At 36.4% G+C, this 20,889-nt stretch overlaps 1 protein-coding gene across 4 annotated transcripts in view; it reads left to right on the top strand.

The window, feature by feature from the left end:
* LOC127635154 (anion exchange protein 2-like) overlaps nucleotides 1–20,380 on the top strand; it is a 74,182-nt gene extending 53,802 nt beyond the window's left edge. For all 4 annotated transcript variants that reach the window (XM_052114940.1, XM_052114939.1, XM_052114941.1 and 1 more), the window contains 15 exons: nucleotides 147–282; nucleotides 3,731–3,926; nucleotides 4,411–4,516; nucleotides 4,680–4,864; nucleotides 7,096–7,312; nucleotides 8,155–8,361; nucleotides 8,814–8,962; nucleotides 9,261–9,455; nucleotides 12,414–12,659; nucleotides 12,764–12,853; nucleotides 13,994–14,160; nucleotides 14,672–14,925; nucleotides 15,364–15,533; nucleotides 15,975–16,148; nucleotides 17,620–20,380. In XM_052114940.1, coding sequence (XP_051970900.1) covers nucleotides 147–282; nucleotides 3,731–3,926; nucleotides 4,411–4,516; nucleotides 4,680–4,864; nucleotides 7,096–7,312; nucleotides 8,155–8,361; nucleotides 8,814–8,962; nucleotides 9,261–9,455; nucleotides 12,414–12,659; nucleotides 12,764–12,853; nucleotides 13,994–14,160; nucleotides 14,672–14,925; nucleotides 15,364–15,533; nucleotides 15,975–16,148; nucleotides 17,620–17,700 — 2,573 coding nt within the window. In that variant the 3' untranslated portion in view covers nucleotides 17,701–20,380. The remainder of the gene's footprint in view (nucleotides 1–146; nucleotides 283–3,730; nucleotides 3,927–4,410; nucleotides 4,517–4,679; nucleotides 4,865–7,095; nucleotides 7,313–8,154; nucleotides 8,362–8,813; nucleotides 8,963–9,260; nucleotides 9,456–12,413; nucleotides 12,660–12,763; nucleotides 12,854–13,993; nucleotides 14,161–14,671; nucleotides 14,926–15,363; nucleotides 15,534–15,974; nucleotides 16,149–17,619) is intronic.
* The last annotated feature ends 509 nt before the right edge of the window (nucleotides 20,381–20,889 follow it).

Here is a 20,889-nt window from a genome sequence, read left to right on the forward strand (position 1 = left end):
TTCCTTTAACACCTTGCCACATAATTGGGCCACATTAACTACAATAGTTAGCAGTACCTTTTCAACACATCTGGTTGTCCGATCGTGATGCATGAAATAGCGTGCAAATGGTTCAAAAGTGTAAATGGGGTCATTGGTCTCATCAGGGGCGGTGCTGTTGGACTTGGATCAGAAGACTCTGCCTGGCATCTCCCATCAGGTGGTAGAACAGATGATCATCTCAGATCAGATCAAAGCCGAGGACAGAGCCAATGTCCTCCGCGCTCTCCTGCTCAAACACAGGTAATGCTGATCTTTTGCGCAATGCATTTATTATATGCTTACAGAAAACACAAGATGGAAAAGTTAAAGGAATATTTAGGGTTCAATTCAAGTTAAGCTCAGTCGACAGCATTGGTGGCATGATGTTGACCAGCACAAAAATGAATTTCAACTCTAATTCTTTTCTTTAAAAAAAAAGTAAAAATCTATGTTACTGTGAGGCACTTACAATGGAAGTGAATGGGGTCGATTTTTGGAGGGTTTAAAGGCAGAAATATGAAGTTTATCATTTAAAAAAACACTTGCATTGATTCTTCTGTTAAAACGTATGTTTTTTTTGTTTTTTTTAGATGTAAAGTTATTTAAATCTTCATTTTAGGGTTTTAGGGTTTGTTATCATTACATCGTCATGTAATCAAAATTGGCTATAACTTTACACAGAAAAGGTTAGTAAGTGATGGTGTCACTAAAATCATGTTTACATGCATATTGTTTACATCTTGTGGTTATACTTTTAGTACACTGAGTATTTTAACGTTTACAGCATGGCTCCCATTCATTCTATTGTAAATACATCACTGGAACCTAGATTCTTGCTTTTTTAAAGAAAAGGAGGAGCAAGTTCAAATAAAGTCTTTGTGGTAATCAACATTATGTCACAAATGCTGTCAATATTCCTTTAAAGTAATGAAGCATTTAAAGACATAATCACAGTTGAATCATGATTAAGCTCAAGTATTAGTTGGTTTCAGAGTTCTCGCTATCTGCTTTGCGCTAAACAAAGCCTTTAAGGGTGAATCTCACAAAGAAACATAGAAAGAAACAATGTTTTTTTTTCAACCCAAAATGACAATTAAGCACATTTTGATGTGCAAAAAATCACTTTCTCTTTAATGTAATTCTGTAAGAGTATTGAAAAATCTTTCTGCCGAACACAAGGATTTTTATCAATAAAATCAGCTTAAATTATTTCAGTAGAGCAAATACTAGCATGATGTTTACCTGTACTTAAAATTGTACTTGTACTATACTCTTCAATTTAATATGTGGCTGTTTCTTCAGCTTCGTCCACTTAGCTCTGTGGACTTCCAGAATGTTTTTAGGTATTTTAAGTAGTCTATTAACAGTTCCCAACAATGCATGTGCATGCATCAAAGGAGATTTGTCATTTTTGTCATGTTTTCTTTTTCTGAAAGTCATGGAAATTCCAATCACATTGTCATTTCCACCACATCTCAAATTCAGTATTTTGTTTAATAGAATTCTGTGTTGAAATGACAGTGATGGAAATAAAATCGCCAACTCCTTTGTCTTGCTAAGGCTAATTTCAAAGCTAACATTTTATGTATCCTAAATTAAATTAAACACAAATAATATTTTCCAAATTTTGCTACATTTGGCAAAAAAATTATTCTGTTCACAAGTGATATTTACCTGATTTTTCTTTTGGTTTCTTCAAACTTCACTTTTTATCTCAAGTATGCTCTTCAATGACACTTCTGTTGACTCAGTTACCAAGTACTTTAAAGAACTTAAAAATAATAATAATAATAATGACAGCTGTGGGCAGTCATAACGTGATAAATGTAACGCACGTTACATAATAATAATCCTTTTGAGTAATGAGTAAAGTAACGCAATATTATTTATTTTAGACCATAATATCTGAGTTACTTTTTAAATAAAGTAATGTGTTGCTTTAGGACACCTCTACTGTCCCTGTTTTGCAAGAAATCAGGAGTAAAAACTTCAGGGAGGAGACATGGTGCATGATTGCATTGTAGTTCTACAGAGTGTGAGGCCAGAGACCATTTAGCAGAGACGAGTCACTTCTATTTAAATGAATGGGAGAAATTGGAACGCACAACGCAAGAAGCTCCAGCATCCAACAGTCAATAAATGTAGAAAGGGAGTCCTGCCTTACTGGTAAAAGAGCCAATCACCTTTTAGATACAGACATTGCCTGTCAATCAACTTGCTAATTGCATGCACAATTAATGTTTAAAGTAATATGAGGTCAAAATTCGGTTGAGTGAATCACGATTGATTCATGTGTTAATACACAATGAATTAAAAAAATCAGTAAATGCGTGTAGGCAAAGTGATTATAAGACTATAGTCTTCCACTGGTCATGGCATGATACACAGGATGAAATACTCGCTCAGTTCACGAACTTAGGCAGCCGAACTGCTCCGTGTTACAGCTCCCTGTAACTGGGAGAAAGGGATGAATAAAGTTGACTGGATCTGTGACTCCGAGCAACATCGATTGTGTACGCAGAGAAAATGTCTTAGTTTCTGAAAAGATTCTACATTTTTATTTTATAATAAACAAGTAGTTTGATTCATGAAGCAAATAATTTTCATGACATTTTGGAAGCATTAAAAAGTAATTTATTCAAGTTGTATCCGCATGCGCATTTGAAGTTGTGGTGTAGGTACACACCGTGGATCCACTCAAAACCATCGTGCACTGAGATGACTTAAGTGAAAAATATGAATAAATACTATTTAATCATCAGATGCATTCCTTAAACATGTTAGACTGGCATTCCCCACTGAATTTTATGCTGACATTTGAAAAACATCTTAAGTTGACTGGCATTGTGGATGGGCACCACATATGATGACATATAAGTGAGGCAGGTTAAAGTGTTGGACTTTGCTGCTTTAGGTAAGACAGTGAATATTTACTTTCCATATTTTTTTTTAAAATTAAGTTACTTTTTGAACGAGTAACGCAATATTCTGATGAGTTACTTTTAAAAGTAATGTTACCCAACACTGGCTGTAGGACAGTTTTTTTTGGTTTCGATTATCATAGCTTTAAACATGCAATAATAGTATTTTTGCAATGGGTTTTCATTGTTTAATATTGAAAGTCTGGGTCTGGATCAGTAAAATCTGTACAAAAAAGGTATTTGAAAAGTACCAAAACTAAATTATGAAGGCCTGGTTAAAAGTTTTGAAGTCAGTTTTAATGTGAATATCATATAATTAGAAAAACAGTTGAAATCTGTTATTTTGAATACAAAAATCAACTCCCGGGACATAAATTGCCCAAAGTTGAAGAAACGCCTAATAAATATATATATATATATATATATACACACTGCTGTTCAAAAGTTTGGGGTCACTTGACTGAAATGTTTCTCATGATCTTAAAAATCTTTTGATCTGAAGGCATATGCTTAAATGTTTGAAATTAGTTTTGTAGACAAAAATATAATTGTACACCATATTAATTTATTTAATTACAAAACAATAATTGTATTAAAAAATAAAAGTTTATTAGATTTTTCGCCCTAATATGGTATTTTCTCCTGATATTTATAATCTGTTACTACCCTTTTGTCCCTCTTTAATACCATTCGTCATAACGCCACCCATCCTATAGATCCACATTTGACCCTTTTCAGTCTCTTTTAGAGTCTCTTACCCACTGGTTCACCTGCTCTCCCTCCCTCAGTCACCCGAGCGATGAGAAAGAGCACAGCTCCTTCCCCAGGAACATCTCAACAACGAGTCTGGGCTCTCTGATCCCCCATCACCAGAACAGCAGTAACCACCTGTCGGTCCCCGAACTCTCCGTCACAGAGCCTCTCATGGGCTCCTCAAGGGCCAGTCAAGACAGCACACTTCACATTGACATAGAGAAGAACGAGGTAAATATATGGAAAGATCTCAATTAAGTTATTTGTCATCCTCACATAATATATTTTTATTTTGGCTCTTACAGTATGTGAATGTGTTTCTTGTTCCATCAATCTAAATACATTTTTCTGTTCCTTAAAAAACATAAAATGGTCTTCATGATTTTAAGTGGTGATTTCAAAGGCAAGCATAACTATTACTGTTGCTCATACTTAGGTTTAGGGATTTGAACAAATAATGATACTTTGGCAGATGACTCATCCAGCACCAGTTGTGCTATGGACATCAATGATATCTCTAATCAAATACATGTCTGAAAATTAGGAGGTACTTGATTCATATCTAATGACAAGAAAATCATAGAGACTTGGGGGTGGGCTCTTTTAGGCCAGTAAGCGACCACATGGCAATACCCTGGAAGCCACCCACAACACCCTAGTGTTTTTGCCACTACATAAATAAATAAATATAATTTCTTGTTTTGTTATTTTACAGAAAGAATCGGCTCCAACTATGGGCATGCACAAATCCAAATCCAAGCATGAACTTAAGCTTCTGGAGAAAATTCCGGAAAATGCTGAGGCTACTGTCGTACTTGTTGGTAAGTTATTATAGTATAACGTATAAGCATTATATAGGAATTCAGAGAGACATATTTTCTTCATGTAACCTACATGCAATGATTCATCAACGTTAACTATTGTAATTTACTTCATCAACACTAAGAAAACAAGTAGAAATTAAATTCATTGCTCTTTTGTCAGGCAGCGTTGACTTCCTGGAGCAGCCCACCATGGCGTTTGTTCGGCTTCTGGAGGCTGTGGAGCTTGACTCAGTGTTGGAGGTCCCAGTTCCTGTGCGGTTTCTCTTTGTGCTGCTCGGACCTCCCAGCACCAATGTGGACTACCACCAGATCGGACGCTCCATTTCTACACTTATGTCAGACAAGGTGAGAAACAGTGTTGAGAAGAAAGGAAGTGTTGGGTAAGCTACTCTGAAACTGTAGCTTCCAAAGCTACAAGCTATTTGTAACAAAGTGCAGGTGGCTAAAGGAATGTTCCGGGTTCAATACAAGTTAAGCTCAATCGATAGCATATTGATTACCACAAAAAATAAATTAAAGTTACAGTGATGAACTTGCAATGGAATTGAATGGGGCCAATTTCTTTAGAATTTAAAGGCAAAAATCCAAAGGTTATAATTTTATAAAAGCTCTTGCATTAATTCTTCTGTTAAAACTTGTGTATTATTTGAGCTGTACAGTTGTTTAAATAGTCTAGTAGTACTGCGTTATGTTATCATGGCATTGAAGTTGTAAACTTGGATATACTGTAACTTTACACATAAATGGTTCATTAGTCATTTTATCACACTAAAATCATGTTTACATGCATATTGTTAACATCATGTGGCTACTTTTGAAAGAGTGAGTATTTTAACATTTACGGATTGGCCCCATTCACTTCTATTGTAAGTGCTTTGCTGTTAGTTTTTCTCTTCTTAAAGAATAGGAGGGACGAGCCTAAATTAATTTTTGTGATAGTCAACATTATGCCTCAAATAATGTCGATTGAGCTTAACTTGAATTGAACCTGGAATAAGAACACTTTTTAAAAGTAGTTAGCTACACTACAAGTTATTAACAAAAAGTAGCTAAATTGAAGCTATTCAAAGCAGAAAATATTATTGTAGGAGCCATGTAATCGGTGTGATGTCTGTTTAAATTCGAAATGTCATGTGACTGGGATGAGGGTGTGTATCATTGATTAGCCAGGTTTAAAAACACCTGTTGTTGTATGTGTAGCAAGGAGGAAAGGGGTGAGCTGGGAGCACGTGTTTTTTGTTGACCGTACAAATGGTTCAAGGTATCACAAATGTCTTTTAATAATGCCAATCATCTGAATTCATGCTTTTAATTGCAACAAATCTTTGCATGTTGGATGACCATTAAATAAAGAATGAAGATGCAGACATTTTGGACTATCTTGTTGACGAGTCACAGAAGTTAACTCCTTGTTTAGCCCCTCAGCGGCAAATCGTTTGTTTTTATTGAAGTCGCTACATCAATTATATTATATTATTTATTATTATTTATTTAAATAATATCACCTGGTAGCTATATATTTAAATAGGGAGACATTAAACAATTAGGGTGACAATATTCATTTGAACATCTAAATATATACTACATATAAACTAATAAGAATTGTCCAAATATATCATTGTAATAAACAGCAGAGATTAACTAAATATTGCACTTCAAAAAAGAAGCAAGTGACTTCTTGCACAGGCAGCTTAGGGGCTCAAGTGAACAAATGAATCATTTATGTGAACTCGTCCAAACGAACTGACACACTTGAATGAATTGGAGTTCCCAACACTAAATACTGTATAAGTAATTTTTTTTATTGGAACCACTTAATTTACCTAAACTGTCTGAAAGAACTGATTCAACTTTAGTCATGTGGATTTCCCAGCACTACATTTTAGAGATTATGTGAGCATGTTTGATTACTCTCGGATCCATTTTTGCATAAACAAATACAAAAATAGTATTTTGTGAAGCTCGTTACTGGAAAAGCTATGCTGTTGTAACAAAAAGTCTACTTCCACGCTACTGAAAAGTGTACTTAAGTTAATAGTCGTTACTTTATTTAGCTATAACACTAGTGAGAAAGCAGATGCTCGTCCTCACATTGGCTGGCGTATTTAACGATTCATCTGGTATGGAGTGGTGGTGGCGGCGTAGTGGTCTAAAGCACTGAACTGTGAATCAGAAAGTTGCTGGTTCGATCCCCACAGCCAACACCATTGTGTCCTTGAGCAAGACACTTAACTCCAGGTTGCTCCGGGGGGATTGTCCCTGTAATAAGTGCACTGTAAGTCACTTTGGATAAAAGCATCTGCCAAATGCATAAATGTAACTAACTAAATGTAACTAAATAGTCCAACATAACTAAATAAAACAGAAGTATAAAGTATGAAAAAGAGAAAAAACATTGCATCAAAATGATCTACAACAATGACACATTTTATTTATGCAGAAAATTTGGACAGTAAACTGGTCTTTAGTCGAAGAGAAGTTCTAAAAATATGTTGACTTGCTGTTATTAATTCTAGGCAAAGTTACTAATCATTATTAATGTTATCAAGAGTTAAATTGAGCCATTCTCTCTCCAGCAATTTCACGAAGCTGCATACCTGGCAGATGACCGGCAGGACCTGCTCAACGCCATCAACGGCTTCCTGGACTGCAGTATCGTGCTCCCTCCGTCAGAACTGGGCGGTGAAGACCTCCTGCGCTCCGTTGCTCACTTTCAAAGAGAGATGCTACGCAAGAGAGAAGAGCAAGAGGTAGTCCAGCTGTCCAAAGAGCCCAAGAGCCTTGAGGAGAAAGGTCTGCCATCATCTCTGTAACTTCTGTCAGGGCTGACTTTTAGTTTTAGTTTAGTTGCCTTTCTTTGCTTTTGTAGTTCATTTTTGTAGAATTGTATCTAGACTTTTATTTTATTTTACATTTATATTTTATTCTGCATTTTGTTTTATTTCCAACAGTCATGTTATTTCACCAGTAACCAGTTCTATTTAATTAATTATATTTAATAATTATATTTGATTTGCTTTATTTTATTTGTTGCATTTTATATTTTGCTTTGTTTTTTTTTTTACGTTTTTTTTTAACCGTTTATTTTACCAGTATCCTATGTTTTTATTTTATTTTATTAAATTTGTTTTTATTAGATTTTTTATTGCATTTAATATTTTTTTTCTTTGTATAATTTTGTTTTTTGTTATTTGTTTTGTGTTTTATTTGGTTTTCAACCTTCATTGTTGAAATTTCACCAGTAGTCTATTATATTTAATTTCAGTACATTATTATTCATATAGAATTATATATATTTGACAAGTCGATATATATGTATATAATGTATGTATATAGATGGATGGATGGGTGGATATATGTGTGTGTGTGTGTGTGTGTGTGTGTGTGTGTGTGTGTGTGTGTGTATTATATATATATATATATACACATATACATACACACACACATTAAACTACATTTCAACAGCCAATTCTATTTGATTTTATGAAATAATTATATTCTATTTTAATTGATTTAATTTCATATTTTTGGTTTGGTGTTTTTTGTTTGTTTGTTTTTTGCAGCATTTATGGTTATTTCACTAATAGCCTGTTATATTAATATTGTCCCATCTTCTCTCCTTGTGTCTATATCAGAGGCATTGTTGGCACCATTTAAACCAGAAGACGACCCCTTACGACGTACAGGTCGTCTGTTTGGTGGATTAATCCTTGACGCCCGACGACGCTACCCAAAGTATATCAGTGACTTTAAGGATGCACTGAACGCCCAGTGCATGGCTGCCGTCATCTTTATCTATTTCGCCGCTCTTTCCCCTGCCATCACATTTGGAGGACTTCTGGGTAAGTATAGATGTGATCTGTAGGTCTTACAAAAAAATTTTAAATGCATGGGATCAATAACAGTTGGATGTTATTCAAAACATGAAATGATTTGAGGACATTATTTGAAGTGATTGTTAAAGCCGATGTGTGTAATCTACTCAATGTTCTATATACTTTCTCCCATTCCGGGTTATAATGCAAAGACAACTATAACTAAGACATTTGTAGGTTGATTTTTGTTTTGTCTTTGTTTTTGCCTGAAATATGATGGAAGTGTTAGAGAAACCTCTGCAATTTGCAATTTAGTTTGCCACGGAATTTTAAGGGTTATCGTGATAAACACAATTAATGACTCTGATCCTGTTAAGTATTTTAGATTAGATGACCTTTTAAACTCTAGACAGTATTTGTGTCCTTTGTATTACCTCACTGTTGAAGAATTCATGAAGAGCTCTGTCTTGTGTATACAGGGGAGAAGACTGAAGGGCTCATTGGTGTTTCAGAGCTGATAGTGGCCACATGTATTCAGGGTGTGCTGTTCTGTCTTCTTGGGGCTCAGCCACTTCTGGTTGTGGGCTTCTCTGGACCAATCCTGGTGTTTGAAGAAGCCTTCTTCTCTGTGAGTTCATACTGTTGTTCCTTGGATCACTTAAACCAGTTTGTTAAATTAATTGAAAAGAATTTGCTGCCCTCTAAAGGTTGAAAGTTGTGGCGTTTGCTGATGCGATTTTTGACAGGTTGGATGTGATCCTAGATTTACATCTTTAGATGGATATTTTTCTTGTGCAGAAAACAAAGGGAAAAGTTTTAGTAATATACCAGTCCAAATAAACCGATGTGGCAATCTTTGAATCGGCTGACTATCTGCTGATTAATTTTCGGTCTTAAGTTTTAACGTTCGTTCTCATCTTCTGCAGTTCTGTAAGAGCAATAATATGGAGTACCTGACAGGTCGGGTGTGGATTGGATTTTGGCTCGTCATCATCGTGGTGGTGATGGTGGCTTTTGAGGGCAGCTTCCTAGTCCGGTTTGTCTCCCGTTTCACCCAGGAGATCTTCTCTTTCCTCATCTCACTCATCTTCATCTACGAGACCTTCTCAAAACTGGTCAAGGTAGACTTGATTAATGTTCACACCTCACTCAGGACAGTCTGCATACATAATACTCTACTACAAAGTAATGTATGTCTTCATATATAATTAGTTAATGCCAAAACATACTCTTAAGGAAATACATGGAAGTGGGTGCTTCTATTAATGCAAGCTCAATTTCATAGGTTGTTGCGTTGTGTTATGAGATGTGGTCCGATGCATTTTGTAATGCAAGTACCCAATGCATTCTCAACATTGTCAGAAGGGCCGCTGTAGCAGAGATTAGGTTGAACTGTCCGCTTCTACGTTTAACCCTTCCTTGGACTTATGGGTCAATTTGACCCTTTTGAATTTTACACTGATTTTCATTGACTTAAGTTTTCATCCTGATACTTCATGACATCCTCCACAGAGGTGATCTGAACTTGGCAATGTCATTTTTACACAAAGCTACGAAAAACAAATCCCTACTTTTATCCTTAAGGGTCAAATTGACCCCTTTGTATGTTCAATTTCAAAAGCTTATACACTGCCTGGCCAAAAAGATAAGTTGCAGTTTGGATTTAAATAATGGTTATGATCTGGGGTTGCTTCAATTGGTCAGGTCTAGGTTCAGTTCCAATGCCAATTCAAGTGAAAATGATTCCTCATGCTAGTTGAACCACTCTTTCATTGTCATCCTTGAATATGTCCGTGCTGTCAGGGAAGAAAAAAATCCATTGATGGGATAACCTGGTTATTCAGTACATTCGGGTAGTCAGCTGATTTTATTGCTGCATAACGTTGCTGAGCCTAAACCTGACCATCTGAAGCAACCCCAGATCATAACCATTATTTTAATTCGACCTGCAAATTTGTTTTTGGCCAGACAGTGTAATAAATGCTCTGTTTCCTCGATCTCCCTAATGTTAGTCTTAGATCATTCCACTAGATGGCAGAAAACACTAGAGAAAATATTTTTTTTCTATCACACCATACAGATCTGAAAAGCAGGGTGTATGTTATTTACACTGTGCAGCAATGACAGCTTTGCAGATCCTTGTTATTCTAGCTGTCAGTTTGTCCAGATACTCAGGTGACATTTCACCCCACACTTCCTGTAGCACTTGCCATAGATGTGTCTGTCTTGTCGGCACTTCTCATGCACCTTACAGTCTAACTGATCCCACAAAGATCCATAACACTCTTTTCCAATTATCTGTTGTCCAATGTCTGTGTTTCTTTGTCTACTCTAAACTTTTCTTTAGATTTTTCTGTTTCAAATGTGGCTTTTTCTTTTGAATTCTTCTCCTAAGTCCTGCACCCCTGAGTCTTCTCTTTACTGTTATACATGAAACTGGTGTTGAGCGGGTATAGAGAGATAGAGCAAACATATGAATTTGAACATAAATAAGGGTCAGTTTGACTCTTAAGGACATCGTTAAGACCACAGAAGTGTTATAGCAGGGGTGTCCAAACTTTTTCGGTCTGGGGCCAAATGCAGAAAATAAGGTGCTGCGGGCTGCGCTGTAGTAATAATAAAAAAAAAAGTCTAGAAGCTACTAGGTTGTCACTATGCATAATCTTTATATTGCATGCTTAATATTATGCATGTTTTAATAGCAATTTGTGCTCTTTGGTGTGCTTGTGTAGGCCCTACATGTAAATAAACGATAGGGTATTTCACTCACATAGAACACATATAATGGAGCAGTGATGCGTCATATACAAAATGGAGAAGTTTGTAATTTTTCGGGCCACAAGTCTTTTTATTTCCACAATGAATATTTGCTTGTGGTAACTAATTATTTCTATAGCATACCTGACTACCTACCTGGCTACCTGTCCTGACTTTCAGGGAAAAAAACATGCTCCTCCAGGGTAGGCAAATCTCACCGTTTCGCAGCGTTCCCGTGACGTGAGTCATGTTTACTTATCAGGACGATTGGGACCACAGTCGGCTACGATGTGTATTGTAAAATCTGACATAATGTCGCACAGTGTGCCATGGTGACATCAATGCGTTCATATCGTACAGTCTGACAAGCAACAATCTGAAAGAACTGTAAGAATCTTAGAGTGTATAGCGGGCTCTCGTGGGCCGCATCGTAGCAGTCGGAGGGCCACAGATGGCCTGTGGGCCAGGCTTTGGACACCCCTGGGTATAGTTCACCCAAAAATGTGAATTCTCTTATCATTTACTCACCCATCCCAGATGTGTGTGACTTTCTTCTTTCAGCAGAAAACAAAGATTTTTAGAAGAATATCTCAGTTCTGTAGGTCATCACAATGAAAGTGAATGGTGATCAGACATTTAGCTCCAGAAATCACGTAAAGGAAGCATAAAAGTAATCCATAAGACTCCAGTGGTTAAATCCATGTCTTCAGAATCAATATAGTGGGTTTGGGTGAGAAACCGATAAATCTCCACTTAAACTTTCACTTTCAGATGTGAAAGTGAGAGTGAAAGTGAAGATTTAGAGTTAAAAAGCACTTACATTTTTAATCTGTTTCTCCCCCATACATTTATATTGCTTTTGAATATTAGATTTAACCACTGAAGTTGTATGGATTACTTTTATACTCCCTTTATTTCAGTTTTGGTGCTAAAAGGTCTGGTCACCATTCACTTGCATTGTGAAGATCTACAGAGCTGCAAAACCTTATTTTGTGTTCTGCAGCAGAAAGAAAGTCATACACATCTGGGATGGCATGAGGGTGAGTAAATGATGAGAGAATATTCATTTTTGGGTGAACTGTTCCTTTAAAGCTGACTACTGTCATGGTGAAGCAACATTTTGAAGAGAAGGTTAAAGGTAACTCTATTGCACCACAGAGTACTGAGGTTTGTTACCGCCACAGTAACGCAAGAACCCGTGTTAAGCATGTTTAACCAGACCACATGTTGGCAATGCGTTGGCCAAGGGCGTATCTGCATACGCGTACTTGCTTATCGTATGTTTCTGGCCTAAATCCTCTTGATGTCTACTTGCCACACAGATATTCCAGGAACATCCTTTGAGACGCTGCTCTGCTGATTTGGTTGATCTGAATGGCTCAATGTACAACTCAAGCGTGGAGACCATTACCTCAAGTTTTTTATTGGTGAACGGCAGTTCACCTGAGACAGTGAATGTGGTTGGAGAGCCCAATACTGCTCTTCTCTCATTGGTGCTCATGTCTGGAACGTTCTTCATCGCCTTCTACCTACGCAAGTTCAAAAACAGTGCCTTCTTCCCTGGCAGGGTAAGAAGTTATGTGATCAATCTGATCAAGTGACCATGTGATTAAAAGGATTGTACTTTCCCCTTCTGTTGAATATAAGCAACATGTTGTCTTTTTTATCGCAGCTAAGAAGAGTTATTGGAGATTTTGGAGTTCCCATCGCTATATTTATGATGGTTCTAGTAGACTACAGCATCCAGGACACGTACACACAGGTGAGAACGGATAGTTGTCAGGTAACAGATGATTTGATCAACTTGTTAATCACTAAAGCAATATTACTATTGCTCAGACTTAGGGTTAGGGATATGAACAGACCCATTAGGAGGGTTTGCATTGCTCAAATAGTGCAGTTTGTTTAGAAGGTGTTTTCTAAGTGGTCAGATTTTCGTTTTTACATGGCAGAAGACAAAACGGGTGAAGACTTGTGTTGCAGGAGTGACCAAGCAACATAGCAGTGACTTAGTGGTAGTGTCAGAAATTAACTTTTACATTAAGGTGTGATATTTCTAACCATTTATTCCAAATACATAAATGTAATTAATTATTTAATACAAATTCTCAACTTTGAGAATTTATTACCTCTTACCTAATGAAATCAATATTTATTTAATGCCATAATATGTATAACCAGGACTAAAATAGAATATTAAGACTTATAGCAGATATTATAAATAAAAAACAGGAGAAATCATCTTAAGGGCTTTTTTTTTGGGGTGCATTGTTGCCCTGAGCCCCCCTTAATTTCTGACCCTGCTTGGTGGTGGGTGCTTTTGACTTGTAGCAGTAAGTAACCACCTAGCAACCACTTAGAACACCATAGCAACCACCCATGACACATTACCATTCCAAAATTGGTAAGCAACACTCATGTTACCATTCATTAATATCTATTTCTAGTATTTTTAGAGATTAAGGTCATAGCCCCATTAGTTTTTGTAAAAATAATAATAATTATTATTATTCCCCAATGGGAGTGTATGGCAGCCTCTAGAACTGTACGTAGGGAAAAGATTAAATTTCCTTTCTTGAACAGTTTGTTCTTGAAACAAAATTCTCTGATTACTCTCCTCGTGGAGATTGCAATGAACCCCTTACATTAAAACCCATTACATTGACCTATTGGTGAAGAAATCCTATTAATGGACATTTATGCTTATGAATTGTAAATAATTTGGCTTAAAGTTATAGTTGAGCTCTCTTTGGATTTCTTGGGTCATGCGATACTAATTTGGAGGACATTTTTCCTGTCCTTATCTTTTCAACTTCAAATATTCTACATTTTAAACAATACCAAAGACAAATTTAAGCTATATATTCTTAAGTGTATCCTTTTTGCATTTTCCACCCTGCAGAAGCTTAGTGTCCCCCGAGGATTTTCCGTCACTAGTCCTGATAAGCGAGGGTGGATAGTCAATCCTCTGGGCACAGATGGTCAGTTCCCCATATGGATGATGTTTGCCAGCATTCTTCCTGCTTTGCTTGTCTTTATCCTCATATTTATGGAGACACAAATCACCACGTGAGTTTGTGCTTTGTTTTATCATACTTGCATATGTAGGATACATTGTTTAAAGAGTAACTCTCCCTCAATCATATACTCATGCCGTTTCAAACCCATATGACTTTCTTCCATTGTACATAAAAGGAGACATTTAAAGAAAAAGAGCTTCATAAAAGTAGCATAAATACAGTCCATACTGCACTATATTCCAAGTTGTTCACTGAAAATCTTGGAAATATGCCTGCACAAATGAGATGAAGATTATCAATGAATGACGACTTTAATTTCAGTCTGTTCCTAACACAAAGATATTGTATGGTTTCAGAAGAACTGAAACACAGTCAAATGGAGTACTTTTGTGGTGTTTTTTTTGGAACTTGTCGACAACCCCTGGAGACAATATGATTTCATTGCATAGAAAATAATCCAGAATATTGAATTTTGTGTTCCATGGAAAAGAGAAAGTCATACGGGAGTGGAATGGCATGAGGGTGGATAAGTGATGTCATGATGCTCTCTCTTCTTGTAGGCTGATAGTCAGTAAGAAAGAGCGTATGCTGGTAAAGGGCTCTGGGTTTCATCTGGACTTGTTGCTCATCGTAACTCTGGGCGGCACCAGCGCTCTGTTTGGCTTGCCATGGATGGCTGCAGCCACCGTACGCTCGGTAACCCATGCCAATGCTCTTACTGTGATGAGCAAAGCTGTCGCTCCTGGAGACAAACCTCGTATCCAGGAGGTCAAGGAGCAGAGGGTGACCGGGTTGCTGGTGGCAACACTTGTAGGTGGGTTTCAACAATTGTGTATTCATACGTACAATCTGATATGACGATTATGCTGATAAGATCAATAAATCTCATAAAAGATACTTAATATGTAAAATATTGGTCTGTCAGGTAGTGCACGTGTTGAGACATGGACGGGCAACCCAAATTTACATATCTGTCTTTTGCATGAGTAATTATCTGATTAACGCTAGAATGCAGTTGTTTAAAATCACTACAAAAATGGCTCAGAAAGAGAATTTAGTTCATCATTTATTTGCCACTTGTTTTTGTTGTTTTGTTATCAAATGCATTGAAATTAATACATTTTTACTGCAAGTGTGTGTGTACTGTATGTAACCCAACATAGGTGTTAATGTATAAAATCAATAAATTATAAGAGGACTACATCTATTAATGACTTACCAAAGTGTGAAGTAACAATTTCTCTGGCTGTAGGTCTCTCAATAGTAATTGGAGATCTGCTGCGTCAAATCCCCATCGCTGTGCTCTTTGGCATCTTCCTGTACATGGGTGTGATGTCACTGAATGGGATCCAGATGACAGAACGCATTCTGCTACTCCTGATGCCCCCTAAATACCACCCCGATCACACCTACGTGCGCAAGGTCAGGACCCCTTTAAAAGATACGCCTCTGTGTATTATTATTGGCTTATTAAGAAACATGTTAAAGAGTCATTGTTCCCACGCAAAAAAAGTGGTACCATGGATTAGTGATGGAATCGGATAGTAATTAGAGATATATCGGCCAAACACCGGTATTGGCAAATGAAAGCAATTATTTGCACTATTGTGCATCAGCTGAAAGTTTTATAACAGCTGATGAACATCCGATTATTCCCTGTCAAAAGGGGCGGAAAAAACCTGTGCTTTTTGTGAAATAAGATTTCTCTTGTGTGGAATTACGTTGAACTGGGTGACAGTGGCAGCAGATTTGCAGTTTTTTCCAAATATGTACCTACCACTTAGACGTTTTGTGGGTGTCAATTAACAACACTGAATGCAATTTTGTGTCCAGCGTAAATTCGGACTAATTTGTGCTCCTCAGGTGCGGACGCTGCGGATGCATTTGTTCACAGCTGTACAGGTTGTGTGTCTCGCTGTCCTCTGGGTAGTCATGTCCACCGTGGCTTCGCTGGCCTTCCCGTTCGTTCTCATCATGACTGTCCCTGTCAAGATGTTTCTCTTGCCACGAATCTTCAGCGCCCGTGAAATGCAATGTGTAAGTATGCAAGGCTGAAACCTACTCGTGAGCGCAGAAACTTCTTGGGACGCAAGCTTGATGTTGCGTTCCAAAATGTGTCAAACTGCAATTAATAACACAAGGCTAGTATGCATTCTCAATGTTGCCACAAGGGGTACTTGGCATTAACTGGCCGCTTCTACTGTGAGTTTTCTCTTTTAAACCAACTACGACACCATTGTTTAAATCCATATCTTCAGAAGCAATTTTGTAGGTGTGAGTGAGAAACAGATCACCATTTAAGTCCTTTTTTAATATAAATTCTCCTCCCTGCCCAGTAGGTGGCAATATGCATTTACATATATATGTGTGTGTGTGTGTGTGTGTGTGTGTGTGTGTGTGTATATATATATCTGTGTGTGTACATATATATTTATTATTTATGTACATATACAATTGCAATCAAAATTATTCAACTATCGTGACTCCAGCCAGGTCTCTTAAGCAACCAAATTGGCCCAGTTGCTAGGAAGGGTAGAGTCACATGGTCGTTATAATATGTGGTTCTCGCTCTTGGTGGGGCATGTGTTAAGTTGTGTATGCGCTATATCTCCGCGGTAACGCGCTCAACAAGCCACGTGATAAGATGCACAGATTGACGGTTTCAGACGCATAGGCAACTGAGATTCGTCACTATGCCACCATGAGGACTTGGAGCGCATTGGGAATTGGGCATTCCAAATTGGGGAGAAAACGGGAGAAAAATGTAAGATTACATCTATATCAGTTGAGTGACATATTTAAAGTCATAGTGTGAATATATAACCTAATATTTCTAAATAACAGGATTTTTTTTTAATAATTATTAATAATTACAAAATTATTCAACCCCTGTTGCATGTAGCTGTTTCTTAAATATGTAAGGCTACACAAGTAATTGTAAGCAAAAATGTATTTCTATGCAAAAAATGTGATTAAAAATAAGCTGTCACAAAAGCTTATTTCATTACACAAGAAAGGCAATGGCTGAAAGTACCAAATCTTTTTACAGATTTTCACCTCTTGCAAAAATCAATACATTTTTAATAATTAAAATAGATAATATGAGTAATTGAATAAAATGAAAGACTTTTAAGTCAACATTCTTTGCAATTTATTCCATAATGTGATATATTTCATAGTGAAACAGGATATTAAATTAGGGGGGAAAATGGGTGTAGCTTGATTTTATCATCAGGAATGTGGTTGTAGGGAGGGGTTAAAAAATAAGAGCGCTTTGTGTCGTCAGCCGAAAAGGGGAGTCGCTTTAGTGGCAGAGCAAGCCATCACTTGTTTTTTCTATGGGATAATGTGCACTGATGAATCACTCACTGTATTAAGAAAGCAAATATGGTCTATTTTGATTTCATGGTCACTGTTTGTTTGGCTTTTCTCTCTCTTACCTCTTTCTCTAAGCAGTCTTGAGCTTTGGGAAAGGCACTATATAAATAAAACTTCTTCTTCTTCTCAGTTGGATGCAGATGATGCAGAACCCACATTCGATGAGAAGGAGGGAAAGGACGAGTACACAGAGATGCACATGCCAGTTTGAGCCACTCCCACCTGTCTGTTAGTCGCACCGATAGCCAATAGTTGCCTTTTAAGTTTCTAAAAAAATCAAACGAAAATGGGCAGAAACAAAGTTTCTTGACTGAAGAGATGTGAATGTTGCATTGTTGCAATTTCCGAACAAACCTGGTCTCCATCCAGCATCTACAAAGAGCGATTTAATTTTTTTAGAGGGTTTGTGCTGCTACAATACCATTTAGCCTTATTCAAGTGTATTTTTTTCTTATGGGAAAAATGAATGCATCCTTATAGAGTTAACTGGACGTTCTCAACAACATTCTGGGTACATGCAATATTATACTTTAGTGTTTAGTGAAAATTCATGACTTAGAAAGATTGCCAAGGTCCATTTCATTTATATATGCATGTCTGTGTGTGTGTAGTCAGTTAAAAAAAAATCTGCAGTTTTATGTTTATTTTCTGGCTTTTCTTTATTTTATGACCCAGCATATATTGTTAATTCGCACAATCAACAGTATTTTTGTTTTTCCCCAATGTTGCCATGTAGTTAATAAGTTTTGTTCAGCTTTGCATGTGAACAGATATGGTTTCTGATACTAGTGCGCAATATTCCGGCCTTTTAATGCATGAAACCGCTGTTCCAAAAACGTTACATGAAGTGGAAATATATAGTAACTCAATGCTAAACTGTCATTATAAGATGTGCAATTGCTGTACATATTTTGTGCAGTTTTACACTTGACTGTTACATAAGTCTGCATCTCATTCTCAGTTAATTTTGGACTTTATATGAGAGGATGTATTGAGAGGCAGGTGGTATTTGGAGAAATTCTCACTAGTTTTAGCTTGGATGGTCATGGACTGGTGGCCTAGTTTGAAGTCTGAAAATCCATATGAAAATAGGAAATTAAGAAATACTGTCTCCTAGATGTTATTAAAGGAATAGACCACCCCCAAAAATAAAAACATGTACATTTTCCACTCTCATGTTGTTCCAAACCCCATGACTTACATTTTTTCCGTGGAACACAAAAGCAGATGTTTGACAGAATGGCAGCCTCAGTCATCATTTACCATTCAATTTATTTTGAATGTAATTGAACGGTAACTGAGACTAACATTCTGCCAAACATCTCCCTTTCTGTAGTAAAGGACAGAATTTGTATTTATGGGTGAACTATCCCTTTAAGTTCGGAAAGGCGGATTATTAACTTGTGTTTGGGAAACAGATTTTCTCATTTAGTTTATTATGGTTCATTTGAAAGAACTTTACATGTTGAAATGGTGAATTGGTACTTTCTACCACAATTTGAAAGTCTATTATTGGACCATTGTCTATCTGAATTAGATGCAAATGTTTTTAAAATGTCACTTTTTTTTTTTTAAACTAAAGAGAAAATCGAAGTTAAAATTAACACTAAAGCAGAAGGCCATTTTTTAAATAATAAATACCGGTTCCCAATAAATATAAAGTGCAAGTTTTGATATAGAAATTATTTATTTGATTAACACATAAGTGAAAATCTTTTAAAAATCACTACTTTTCCCCACCATTCACTACTTTCTGTTTGCTTTACTAGTACAAACAGTACAGATGGTTATTATGGAGTTGATGTGCACTAATTAGGACCGATTACTACACATAAATACACTATCACTTGAAAAAACTTTAGTGCACAAGCTAAAGGAACTTTAGGAATTTGTGAAGCATTGCATGTGTTATGTTTGTTATTCTATTGGTTGTGCACATTTGTTTGAAAAGGTTCCTCACTGTCCTCTTACATTTTTATTTGAAACCTTCTAGTTATTGGAAGGATTCTGAATTGTATCACACCGCTGTGCTTTAAACTACAAGAAATGCGTTTGCTTATTCGAGCGCTTTAATGTACTGTACATTCCAAATTGTTGTTCCAGAATGGAATGTGCGAGACGCTTCAGAATTGTTAGGGTATTTTAGTAATAGGACATTGTGATGCATATTTCATTCATTTAATATCACATTAGCTTATGTATGTGGTTACTAATGAGCGATACTCAAATTAAAACTGTGTAGACATTTTTATTTGACTAGGAAAGGGCTAGATGTTATATGTCAATGTTTGAACACAAATGGGTGATTAGAGAATATTTGTATCAATTGTGCTATCTATCAAAGCTTTCTCGTCTTTTAGTACATCAGGAGGTCTGTGTTTCAATCACAGCATATTGTACTTTGTCACTGTTGTTTATTTTTCTCATTTCCTCTGCCCGAGTTCATCGACTAGTTCCATGTTTGCGTGCTGCTGTGTGTTGACAAGTTTTGACCTGGAGAACAGGAGTTCAGTCTGATCGTAGAACAGCACTTTTGACGTTGTGTGTGAATGCGTAGTGGAATATTTGTTCAGTTCTGTGCCGTTACTGGAACCGTTCTCTGAGGATATTTAGCAGCACTTGTTTGTTGATGGTATTTATGAAGGCTTAATGGGGGTCTAAGACTGTGTATGAAGGTTATATTTTGAACATTGTGGTAATGGATGATATTGATCACAAAATATAACTTACAATAGCTGATACGTGGCAAAGGGAACTGAGGGGTCATTTACAATCCTTGTTAGATGAACATTTTTTATGCATTTGGTTTTATTTTTGTATTGGATATTAGATTTTTTTTAAATTTCCTGTGTACATAATGCAATATTTACATCAAATTTCAAATATTGCAAATAAAGATGATTTTTCTATTTAAACTGACTATGTATGTTTTTTAAAAGAGTTATTCTTGGTTGGAGAACTCAAAGTAAAAAATGCAATTCCCCAAACAAACTAGCAATTAATGGTCAAAGTGTAGTCAAGTTCAAATGTTTCTAGACTAGGAAGGGCTTGAGTTTGACATCTTTATCTAAATGAACACGTAGATGAATAGAGCACGTTTTATAAAGTTCTGTTATATTTGGAAGTGTGTTGTATGCCGTAGTTCTTGTACGGTACATTAGGTCATTTTTTGTTAGGTAAAAGTTCATCTACGAGTTGCACATTTGATGTGCTGTCTAGAAATGTTTGGACCTGCAGAACATGAATTCAATCTGATCGTAGAACAGTACTTTTGAGCTTGTGTGTGAATGTAGACTTTTATGCATTTTTTTAAATATAGTTTTGATATAAAATTTGTAACTTTTTTTATGTAAAATGTACTGCAAATGTATTTTATTTTTATTTTAGCAGCAGGTTTTAT

This window comes from Xyrauchen texanus, chromosome 42 (genome assembly GCF_025860055.1).
Source record: "Xyrauchen texanus isolate HMW12.3.18 chromosome 42, RBS_HiC_50CHRs, whole genome shotgun sequence".
Lineage (NCBI taxonomy): Eukaryota > Metazoa > Chordata > Actinopteri > Cypriniformes > Catostomidae > Xyrauchen > Xyrauchen texanus.